This window comes from Copadichromis virginalis, linkage group LG2 (genome assembly GCF_057382275.1).
Source record: "Copadichromis virginalis isolate Kocher_CV1m ecotype Utaka linkage group LG2, C_Virginalis_male_GT1.1, whole genome shotgun sequence".
Taxonomy (NCBI): domain Eukaryota; kingdom Metazoa; phylum Chordata; class Actinopteri; order Cichliformes; family Cichlidae; genus Copadichromis; species Copadichromis virginalis.
This window is the reverse complement of record NC_140619.1, coordinates 28,415,097-28,427,159: the sequence shown is the minus strand read 5'-3', so window position 1 is coordinate 28,427,159 and position 12,063 is coordinate 28,415,097. Positions and strand designations below refer to the sequence as shown.

Here is a 12,063-nt window from a genome sequence, read left to right as displayed (position 1 = left end):
GTGAAGGAGGATAACAGAAAAAGCAACACATTGTGCAACAATCTAAAGAAACTGCTGAAAAACTAACTGACATCTAAATGATCCCCGAGACTTTTGGGAAAACATTCTGTGGCAAAAAGTTGAACTTCTGGAAAAGTTTACTAATACTCTAATAATTTCTCATCAAAAGATTGGACTTTTGACATCAGGCACTTTGTGACACTGACTGCGAAAGATTCTTTGTAAATAAACCTCTCCTAGTTAAGACCCCAGGCTGCACTAGAGTCTGTGCCCAAGGTTTTCTATGTCAGTTTTCTACAAATTGTTCTTGTGCCTTTCCATTTCAAAATAATTTTGGAAATGCCCTGCACAATGTAGTCCCCAGAGTGATAAACATGACCATCTCTTCTTGTCTGCTCCTCCCCCTCTTGCTATTCCACTCTGCAAACTCAGTATCCAGACATGCAATAGGCCTAAAACACTGGGGTTGCCAAAAGCCCAAAGTTCTGTAAGGTACTGAGAAATAGCAGCCAAAGTCGGAGGAACAAACTGTGATTTACAACTTAATTAGGATTAACAGGTTAAAATAACAACAAAACCATGCCAGTATTTTTAAGAGCAGACTGACACCATATGACAGTATCTGTTAGGTTAAGGCTGTGTGCAGGCAGGAATAGGACCCAAGGTGCAGACTCCAGAGACAGACGTGAACTCAAAAAAAGACTTTAATTTAATACTCAAAATATAACATAACTGAAAAAACTCAAAACAAACTTAAACTAGAGAAATGACAGAACACACAGCTAGGAAACCGGTAGATCGCGACACAGACAGAGAAACACTGGGCTTAAATACACAGAGGGAGCAATCAGGGAATGGGTAACAGGAGGGAAACACAGCTGGGGCAAATCAGGCCTAACGAGACAAGAGGAAGCAAAACCAGACACATTAACATCAGACATGGACTTTCAAAGTAAAACAGGAAACACATAACACAGACTGAACAAAGACACAGACTCATATGCAGGCACTACAAAGGGAACAGAGACATGGGAACAGGGCAGACACAAACACTGACTGAACACGGGGATATAGGAACTTAGGATACACATAGACACGAACTAGACAAGGGGATGCAGGTGATAGGGGAGACATAAGCCATAAGACGGAACTCAAAGAAACCAAAAACTAGAAAGTATAAATAATAACAAACTCAAACACCCTGGGTCAACGACCCAGGCCTCCTAACAGTACCCCCCCCCCCCCCTTAAGGGCTGGCTTCCAGACAGCCCAAACCAAAACATCAAAATCAAAAAAAACAAAAACAAAAACAACCCAACCAGGGTGGGCGGTGGGGGAAACAAAACAAGGAGCCAGAAACAACAAAACAAAAAAGTGCAAACACTGGAGCCCGGAAAGCAACAGAACAAAACACAGAAACAAAGTCCAAAACAACAGCACCAAGGCCCAGGCAAAGTCCAAAAGCAAACAAACAAAAGAGCTCACGAAAGGCGCAGAGGCCCAGGCAATAGTCTCAAAAAAAAAAAAAAAAAAAAAAAAGTTCAGGGGGGCGGCCCGGAGGCTGATGGTCCAAGAGCCCAGAAAACAGTTCAGGAGGCCGGCCGGGCGGGAGGCAGCGACGGCGACCGAGCAGGTCAGGAGGCCGGCCGGGCGGGCGGGAGGCACTGGTGGAGGAGTAGTTCAGGGGGCCGTCCATGACGGCGGCGTAGTTCCGAGGGCTGTCCATAACGGCAACGACGTCCAGACATCGGCCGGACAGGACGTGCAGGCCGGACAGGACGAGCAGGCCGGACAGGACGAGCAGGAACAGACAGCAGGGAGACCTCAGGAGCAGACGAAGCTGAACACTCGGAGACTGGACAAGGCGGAGCTGCAGAGGCTGAGGCCGGACCAGGTGAAGCAGAAGCCGAATCCGGACCAGGCGGAGCAGCAGACGAAGCTGAACACTCGGAGACTGCAGACTCGGAGGCCGGACCAGGCGGAGCTGCAGACTCGGAGGCCGGACCAGGCGGAGCTGCAGACTCGGAGGCCGGACCAGGCGGAGCTGCAGACTCGGAGGCCGGACCAGGCGGAGCTGCAGACTCGGAGGCCGGACCAGGCGGAGCTGCAGACTCGGAGGCCGGACCAGGCGGAGCTGCAGACTCGGAGGCCGGACCAGGCGGAGCTGCAGACTCGGAGGCCGGACCAGGCGGAGCTGCAGACTCGGAGGCCGGACCAGGCGGAGCTGCAGACTCGGAGGCCGGACCAGGCGGAGCTGCAGACTCGGAGGCCGGACCAGGCGGAGCTGCAGACTCGGAGGCCGGACCAGGCGGAGCTGCAGACTCGGAGGCCGGACCAGGCGGAGCTGCAGACTCGGAGGCCGGACCAGGCGGAGCTGCAGACTCGGAGGCCGGACCAGGCGGAGCTGCAGACTCGGAGGCCGGACCAGGCGGAGCTGCAGACTCGGAGGCCGGACCAGGCGGAGCTGCAGACTCGGAGGCCGGACCAGGCGGTGGAGCCGGTGGTGGCTGAACGGCCCCCTCGGACTCTCCAGCGGAGACAGGAGGCTGAACGGGCCCCTCGGACCCCCCAGCGGAGACAGGAGGCTGAAGCGGCCCCTCGGACCCCCCAGCGGAGACAGGAGGCTGAGCAAACAACTGAGGCGGTAACTGAGCAGGTGACTGAGCCGATAGGTGAGCTAATGTCTGAGCTATGGAGAGAAGTTTAAGTTGTATTGACTGTTGTAACGATGGCAGTAATGGCGGGTGAGGTGGTGGATTAGCAGATGGTTGGACTAGGTTGTCTGAGCCTACGGATCCTACAGAAAACTGCTGGACGGGCTCACCTGAGCCTCCAGCGAGGTCAGAAACAGGTGCAAGTACCTGCCGGACACCAGCCACTCCCACCCGAGGAGAAGGTACGGGTGCAGGAGCTAACTGGTTCCCGGTCATCCTCACCCTGGGAGCCGGGACAGGCACAGTCAACGGTTGGGCAGCTGCAGTCCCCACCCGAGGAGCTGGTACGGGTGCAGTGACAGGCAGAGGCTCAGCCAGCCTAGACACCTGAGCAGGGACCAGCTGGACCTCAGCCTCCCTCACCTGAAGCACTGAAACAGGTGCAGGGGAATGCTGGGCCTGAGCTGCCCTGGGAGCAGGAACACAATGGTGCGAAGGAGCAGGCTCAGCAAACACAGACTCTTCTAAAATGTTTTTTTAACTTCCTACCACCACCACGTCTAACAGTCTTAATAGTCTCAGTCTTAGCAGTGTTCATATGATTATTAGTTTCCAGCTCCGAGGAATGACAGCAATCACAACTCACCACCGGGAGTTGCTCCGCAGAAAAAGAGTGGTGACGGTGTGAGCGTCGCCTCCTCCGGGAAGTGGGAGGTGGCGAACTGGGCTGCGAATCCTCCAAAGGACCGGGCTGCGATGAGGAAGCAGAGAGTTTGTGAAGCTCAGAACGTGGCAGACCCAAAAACAGAGCGAAGGACTGCAGCGGAGTGAGTCTAACGTCCGGTGTCACATAATCTCTCTTTCTCCGCCGCTTAACTCTCTTGTCGGACTGGTAATCCAGGGGTGAAGGCGGAGGTGTAGCGACTGGAGAGAAGGAGCACGTGCTCAACCTGATCGCCCGAGGCATAGACGCTGGCTCGGCCGTAGCCATTTGGAGGCTGCGGGGCCCTCCCAAAGCCAAACGTGACCCATAGAAGGGTGACTGGAGCTCCTGGGCATGCTCAGCTTCCTCCCTCACGATCTCCTTGAGGAAGGCAGAAACTGCGGGTCGCTGATACCACACGGAGTCTGCTGGGTCCATGTTCTGGTCGCGATCTTCTGTTAGGTTAAAGCTGTGTGCAGGCAGGAATAGGACCCAAGGTGCAGACTCCAGAGACAGACGTGAACTCAAAAAAGACTTTAATTTAATACTCAAAATATAACATAACTGAAAAAACTCAAAACAAACTTAAACTAGAGAAATGACAGAACACACAGCTAGGAAACCGGTAGATCGCGACACAGACACAGAGAAACACTGGGCTTAAATACACAGAGGGAGCAATCAGGGAATGGGTAACAGGAGGGAAACACAGCTGGGGCAAATCAGGCCTAACGAGACAAGAGGAAGCAAAACCAGACACATTAACATCAGACATGGACTTTCAAAGTAAAACAGGAAACACATAACACAGACTGAACAAAGACACAGACTCATATGCAGGCACTACAAAGGGAACAGAGACGTGGGAACAGGGCAGACACAAACACTGACTGAACACAGGGATATAGGAACTTAGGATACACATAGACGCGAACTAGACAAGGGGATGCAGGTGATAGGGGAGACATAAGCCATAAGACGGAACTCAAAGAAACCAAAAACTAGAAAGTATAAATAATAACATAAACTCAAACACCCTGGGTCAACGACCCAGGCATCCTAACAGTATCCAGATGTAAACATCCGGTTTGTTTGATGTTTTTCACCTTGAGTTTGTAAACCCACACGTGATTGCTATTTTTTTAATGAGTTTAGATAAATGTAAACGTTTTTATCAGGTATAGTTGTTTTGCCATCTGCTTTAGATGTGCCAGTTTGTGAAGCAGCAAGATTCATAACACTAAGAAACCACCTGACGTCGTTTTCTAACTTTTCTTCACCGCTGACGGCCGCGGTTAATAAACTGCTTTAATCGGCACAGGTTCGATAATCAAGGGTTTATAAAGTGTGTTCCTGTGTGGGGTTTTAATGAGCATGTCCACAAGATCACTCTCTCCGTCACACAAACACACGCACGCACGCACACTTTGACACACTGACCTAGTTTCTGTGTGCAAGCGTGCACACACTATCTTGTGCCCTCTGCTCATGAGGACAACAACACTCATTGAGTGACCACATAAATTAGAATTAGTATAAACAGTCCTTTCCGACTTCCTGAAATGTGAAAATATATGTCCTCTGCTCACGCAGAACTGTTAATCTGTTTTTCTGCGCGCAAGATGGTGGTGGGAGATGCAGATCCATGTTTTCCTCAGCTCACGTGTACCGGCTGCTCGGCAGCGCCCGTCAAGCTGTCGCTAAAGTGAAGAGAGCTTATTATGGGAGCTGCTCCTGCTGTCCTATATCAACAGCAGCCAGCATTTCTGCAGTCATCTCCAGCCATGGCTCCAAGTGGACGCTGTCATCTCAGCTGGCAGAGCACGAAACCCTGCGGAAGGCGTCGTTTTTAAGCCGTTCGGGTAAGTAACTCTGAGCTTTATTGATATTTTGGACTGTGAGTAAAAGATCGATTGCGGAATTGGAGGAGGCTGGAGGAGAAGGGCTGTGTTACGATTCGGTCAGCTTTGCTGCAGACTCATAAATGCTCATAGGACACCTGCATTTATGCATTTTAAAGTTTCTGTTCAGCTTTTTTTTAAGCATGTGCAACATGCAATAATATGCAACGACGGTAACAACAACAGCAACACAATACAATGCAAGGAAAGCAATAGTAGTGGTAATAACAGAGGGACAATACTATAAATGGTTTTAAAACAGATTAGTATATTTCATAGTTAGTGAAACGCGAACACCATTAGCTGATACTTTATTTAAAAGACCTTCGTACATATTCTGGAGCCAGTATTGACTCTTGAATAAAAACAACATCAGCTCACAGACAGATTTTTACAGTGCATCTCTGTAGGGTTAGGTTTTAGACACTTTTAGCTTTTAGACTGGTCGCTGTTGCATTAAATTATGTCGGTGCTTATAGTGTCTAAGATTGTTTCTTCAAGTGTGGTGGTGGTAAAGGACAAAGAGTTCCGTTTTAATATCAAGTGCTATATATATATTACGTACCTTATATTTGTGTTATACAGTGCTCATATGTCCTTTGACATAGTTGGTACTTCATAAATCTAGTTCTGACAGCATTTATTTGTTTGAGTTTGGCTGTCATGTAACGCAGATAACATAGAGAGTTATATGTTAGAGAACTCTGTGCTTTTAGTGGATAAATATAAAGTTCTTTGTTCTTTTTTAAAATTATACTAAACAGAAAAAATGTCATTTGCAAATACTGATTGTGTGAAAAAAAAGAGAAAATTCTCATTGGATCCAGACACATTTAAAACTCTCTGATTTATCAGCACGTTGGTAGCTCCATAGTTACACATTTGCCCAGCAAGCACAAGAACCCTGAACTCTGAAAGAAACCTGAGACTAGAAAAACACTCAAATTGGGGCTTTGACAGAAAGACAATCACGTGTAAAAATGTGGTGACTCCCTGTGAATAATGGAGCAGCCAAACGCAGCTTCTTTATTATATCAGGGCTTTAAAAACATACAATTATAAAAGAAAATAATTAATGAAGCATTTCAGGAAGCTATAATTAAGTGGGTAAATAGTGTTAAAGCAGATAATTATAGAATTGGAGATGTTTGTCCCTAAACACAAAACCTGTTCAGTGCTACCAGCATAAACTGAGTTCACACTGTACTGCAATTCATGGCTTGTGTAATCCCAGCACAGTAAAATCTTAACCCTGCACTGCCCTTTTAAACACACCTTTGATTTTATGACACCACAGTGGGCTGATTTGCTTCAGAATGAAGCGAGGAAGGACAGGTCTGAAATCACAGTGCCAGATTTTCCCCTCCCTCGGAGAGCGGGCTAAGAGACCGAAGTGGATGACTCCAGCACAAGACTGGGGAAACCTGCCCCATCACGTCGTCCTGCAGATCTTCCAGCATCTGTCCCTGGTCGACCGGGCCAGGGCATCATCCGTGTGCCGGTGCTGGAATGACGTCTTTCACACCCCTGACCTGTGGAGGAAGTTTGAGTTTGAGCTCAATCAGCCAGCCACGTCCTACTTACGCTCCACTCACCCTGACCTCATTCAGCAGATCATCAAGAAGCATGCCCAACACCTGCAGTATGTTAGCTTCAAAGTAAGAGCCTCCCCTGCCGTCTCTCATTTCCTCTCACCTGTTTCACCTGCTGTGGCCTCTTTCTCTTCTTCCATTTTCACAACACACTGTCTTATAAACAATACCTGCCCTCCTTAATCTGAACTGCTGCAGAATTGAGCATCACATGTCAGCAGTCTTGGCATCGACGTGCTTAATTATCTCAAGTGATTCTTACACCTCAGTCTTTCATCAATTATTTTAATGTCTCTTTCCTCCTCTCCAAAATGTTGAATCACTGCTGGTAAATCAGGTGGACAGCTGCACCGAATCTGCAGAGGCAGCTTGTGACATTCTCTCTCAGCTAGTGAACTGCACCATCAAGACCCTGGGGCTGATTTCTACAGCACGGCCCAGCTTCATGGATGTATCTCAAGTAAGAAGTGGCCTGTTTATATTTGATTTTTTTTTTAACACACATAATATATGCTGGTATTTCAAGTCATCATGAAGATTGTATTCACCTCTTCCCCTGGTGCATTATTATTTTTTGCACTTCCTGTAAAAAGATTTGCACAGTTTTCTACATCAGCAATAACAGATAATGAATCCTGGTTTGATGAACATCGTTGGTATCTCCTCAGGCCCATTTTGTGTCTGCCCTGACGGTGGTGTTCGTAAACTCCAAGTCATTATCCTCCATCAGGATCGATGACACCCCAGTGGATGATCCGTCCCTGAAGGTGCTGGTTGCCAACAACAGTGACACCCTTAAGTTGCTGAAGATGAGCAGCTGTCCTCATGTCTCCCCAGCTGGTTAGTACACCTGCAGTATTTTAGCTTCAAAGTGGGCACTGTGAATACTCATCAGCAAGTTGCTCAATTTTGCTTTTCTTGGAACTGAGGTACTTCAGCATGGAACTGATTGCCAAAAAGAAAATTAAATTCACAGACTGTTTATGAAGGTGAACATAAGCAACATGATGTCACCTGTCAGCTTATGGACTCCCATTATGAAGCCTTTAAACTATATGACAGGGGAGTTGAGCTGACCCTAAACCCAAGCACACTATAGGCCAGTTGGGTAGTAACCTGACAGTCACAAGGTGGCCCCACCGTGAAATCGTACCGTACCACCATAAAATCATCAGGAAAGTGTTTATTGTGGCCATAAAGCAAGTGAGAAGTAACGTTATCTTCTTATAGATTTCTTTACAGTTGACCCCTGCTGCCCAAGAAAGAATGCAGCTTTAAGGACAAACCTTTAATACCCAGAAGCTATGAACACCTTTTAGTATACAGTCTGTGATTAAGGGTACAACCGTGCCTCAGCTAACATACTCATATTTAAAAGGTATATACATTCTCAAAGGCTCTAAAACATTAAGACACTCTTCTCTCTTTTTCATAAGGTATCTTGTGTGTGGCAGACCAGTGTCATGGCCTCAGGGAGCTGGCGTTGAACTACCATCTCTTAAGTGATGAGCTTCTTCTTGCCCTGTCTTCTGAAAAACACGTTCACTTGGAACACCTGCGCATTGACGTGGTGAGTGAAAACCCCGGCCAAACACATTTTCACACCATCAAGAGGAGCAGCTGGGAGGCTTTGATCCGCCACTCGCCGAAGGTCAACATAGTCATGTATTTCTACTTGTATGAGGAGGAGTTTGAGCCCTTTTTCTGCGAGGAGACCCCCGTCACCCACCTGTACTTTGGCCGAGCTGTTAGTAAAATGATGCTAGGCCGCATTGGACTGAACTGCCCTCGGCTGGTGGAGCTGGTTGTGTGCGCCAATGGCATTGAGCCCCTAGATGAGGAGCTAATCCGCATCGCAGAGCGCTGCAAGAGCTTGACAGCGATCGGGCTAGGCGAGTGTGAGGTGACCTGCAGTGGCTTTGTGGAGTTTGTGAAGATGTGCGGGGGCAGGCTGACACAGCTGTCAATCATGGAGGAGGTACTGATCCCAGACAGCAGCTATAACATAGAGCAGATCCACAGTGAGGTGTCGAAGCACCTCGGGCGGATGTGGTTTCCTGATATGATGCCCACCTGGTAGGCTGACATGAAGCCAGAGCTATCAATGATGGCATTAAACTATGGTTACAGTTTACAATTTTAATAGACATAACATTTAGAAAAGGAAAAACGAAAAATCCATTTCAAGATGGCCCCTGACTGGAAAGCCCTGCTTGGAGAAAGACTTTGGGCCAGAGAAGCACAGGCATACACGTTTGGCTTTGTGTAAGATTGGAACCCTGCTTTCCCAGGTGAAAATCCACTGCCAGCGCACCACCATCACCCTATCTCTATCATGTGAAAATTATTTGATTTCTTATGTTCTTGCACATTTGTCACACTTACATGTTTCAGATCATCAAACGAATCTTAATGTCATACAAAGAGTCAGAATGAATACAAAATGCAGTTTTTAAATAACAATTAAATTTATTAAGGGAACAAAAGCAATCCAAATCTACCTGATCCTGTGGGAAAGAGTAACTGACCCCTAAACCTAATAAGGGGTTGTGCCACTCTTGGCAACAAGAGCTGCAATCAAGTGTTTGTGATAATTTGCAATGATTTTTGCCCACTCTTCATTGCAGAAGAAGAGTTGAAAACAATTAAGGTCATGGCGAAGTATCTCAATCTAACTTCATACTTTCACTTGGCTTCTCCCAAACATTCACTTTGTTTGTTTTTCGGGGGTGGGGTGGGGGGTTGTTTTTTTGAGCCATTCAGAGGTGGACCTGCTGATGTGTTTCAAATCATTACCGTGCTGCGTAACCCAAGTTTGATTGAGCTTCAGTCCATGAAATGATGACCAGAAATTCTCCTTCAGGATCTTCTGGTAGAGAGCAGAATTTATGGTTCCATTAATTACAGCAGGTCATCCAGGTCCTAAAGCAGATAGTTTGATTGCAGTTCTTGCTACCAACAGTGGCACAACCACTTATCAGGTTTAGGGGGAATTTGTCTTTCAAACACGTGCCAGGTAGATTTGGGTACCTCTTTTCTCTCTCTCAGTAAGTCATTGTTCAAAAAAACTGCAAAATGTACTTACTTCAGTTTTCTGTGTCTAATATTAAAATTTGTTTGGTGATCTGAAATATGTAAGCATGAGAAATAAGCTGGGAAAAAAATTAGGAAAGGTGAAAACATTTCTTCACGGCGCGTCTTGGCCCGCTCACTATGGGTAATTTCTGTAGCTGTTGTGTACCATCAATGAATTTTATGTAAGAATAATACACTTCTCTGAAAATAGTTCATGCATAAAAACGTTTGATTGCTTTCTGTCTGTCACTAAATGTTGTAATGAAACATGTTGGTTGCAGTTGAATGATGGGCTACATTTTTAACCATGGTGTATAAAAGAGCGTGACGCTGCCATCTGCTGGTCGTTGGTAGGGAAAAATCCCCCAAACATAATTCACAAGTTCTTTACGTTTCTAAATCTTTCTGAAAATCTTAAAATTAATGAAATAATTAACCAGTTAATTTAAAACTCTTCCTCAAGTTACAGATTTTTCTGAATTTAACCACATTTGCATGCATTCAGGTGAGGACACTAACCACAGTGATACTGGTTCATTGCAGAAAGGACAGGAGTTTCCTGTTGAGCCGGAGCGAGTCACACCTCCATGGAAAACACAATGGGTCTCTTTTGTCTGTTGGCCTGTTTTACTTTGCCGTCTTTTCATTTAGTTGACAGGTGTTAAAAATCAGGTAATAGCAGGTATTTGACTAAAGGCTTTGAACAGAAATGAATATGCAGAACTCAGATTAGGTGATGTGGTGACGTGGTCAGTTTATGTTCTTTTCTTTTTTTCCTTTTTTAAAAAACAAAACAAAAACATGTGCACTTAAAAAAAAGATTTGCTGTCCTCATAAACACGAAGCAATAATTTTGAGGCAAAGGCAGTTGAAATCAATCAAATCAAAGATTTATTTATTAAAATAAGTGATCATTAAGCGAAATATGTTTGGTATAAAATGTACTACCAGATTCCTTTAAATGTAACATTACATGGAAAATTAACATGTAATCAAATTACTTAAAGTCAGCACTTTGGGCGTGATTTGTTTTTTGAGTGTTACATTTAGTTATTTATTTATTTTTATTATTGTCCTGTGGGATTTAACATGTAGTTAGTTGGTTCTTTGCTTGTAAGGGAGTACCAACTTAAAACTGAAGTATTTGTATCAAATGTGATTACGACGATAGTTTTGTGCAAAAGGTACAAATGAACCATTACAGGCCCACGATGTGCAATGACACGCTGTCCAACATACAGCTGTAAATATCTGTTTTGTATTTGTTTACTTTGCGTGGATGTAGTTAGTAGAAGAAGAATTGCTGTATAAATTTATATCACTTATTGTTAGTGGTTTTTGTGTATGTGCAGCATTGATGTCAGCTTCATTGAAACTGCTTTTTATTCTACACAGGCTGCATTTAAATACTAATAAAAAAAACATGTTTACATAACTTTAATGTTGCATGATCTCCTAAATAGTGAAGCCTGATCCAAGCTGACTTTGTCCCGTTTGACCTTTCTGCAGCACTTCGTTTTCAGCTCTAGAGGGCAGCAAAGATCTAACCGGAGGGGGGGGGGGGGGGGAATGGGACGTTATATAAGCAGAGCTGCTACTGTATAATGGGGTATACCAATGATACCTCAGCCTTTTTTTACAAGTGGATTTGCTTGTGCACACTCGATTTCCATTTAAAAAAAAGCAGCAGTCTTTGTAGCTCAGAAGTCTTTGCTTCTGATTCTTCTAAATTTATCTTTTTTGGCTTGTTTGATGTAGATGCTCCAGCTGGATTTACATAAAGCTTGACACACACACACACACACACACACACACACACACACACACACACACACACACACACACACACACTGGTTGTTGGTGTGGAAAATAAAATTTGATTTCCATGCATTTCCATGGTAATTTTCACAGACATGCATACCGAACACAAAAATTACTCCAAGGCTAGCTTATAAATGCCACTAATATTATTAATAATGGCAGCAAATTAAATAGAGGACCTGTAACTGTGGCTGTTTAGGATATCTAGGTGAGAGGACCACACTAAACCAGCTAAGCATTTTGTCCTGGAAAAGTACCACTTTTTGAAGGGGTGGGTGGCATGACTAATTGGGTTACCACTATGCGCTGAAACCCCA

At 45.4% G+C, this 12,063-nt stretch overlaps 1 protein-coding gene across 1 annotated transcript; it reads left to right on the top strand.

The window, feature by feature from the left end:
• Nucleotides 1–4,813: 4,813 nt before the first annotated feature.
• On the top strand, nucleotides 4,814–11,360 carry fbxl3l (F-box and leucine-rich repeat protein 3, like). The gene is made up of 5 exons (XM_085477293.1): nucleotides 4,814–5,219; nucleotides 6,556–6,916; nucleotides 7,188–7,310; nucleotides 7,519–7,690; nucleotides 8,287–11,360. The coding sequence occupies exons 2-5, from the start codon at nucleotides 6,575–6,577 to the stop codon at nucleotides 8,928–8,930; spliced, it is 1,281 nt and encodes a 426-aa protein (XP_085333419.1). The 5' UTR covers nucleotides 4,814–5,219; nucleotides 6,556–6,574; the 3' UTR covers nucleotides 8,931–11,360.
• Nucleotides 11,361–12,063: the final 703 nt, after the last annotated feature.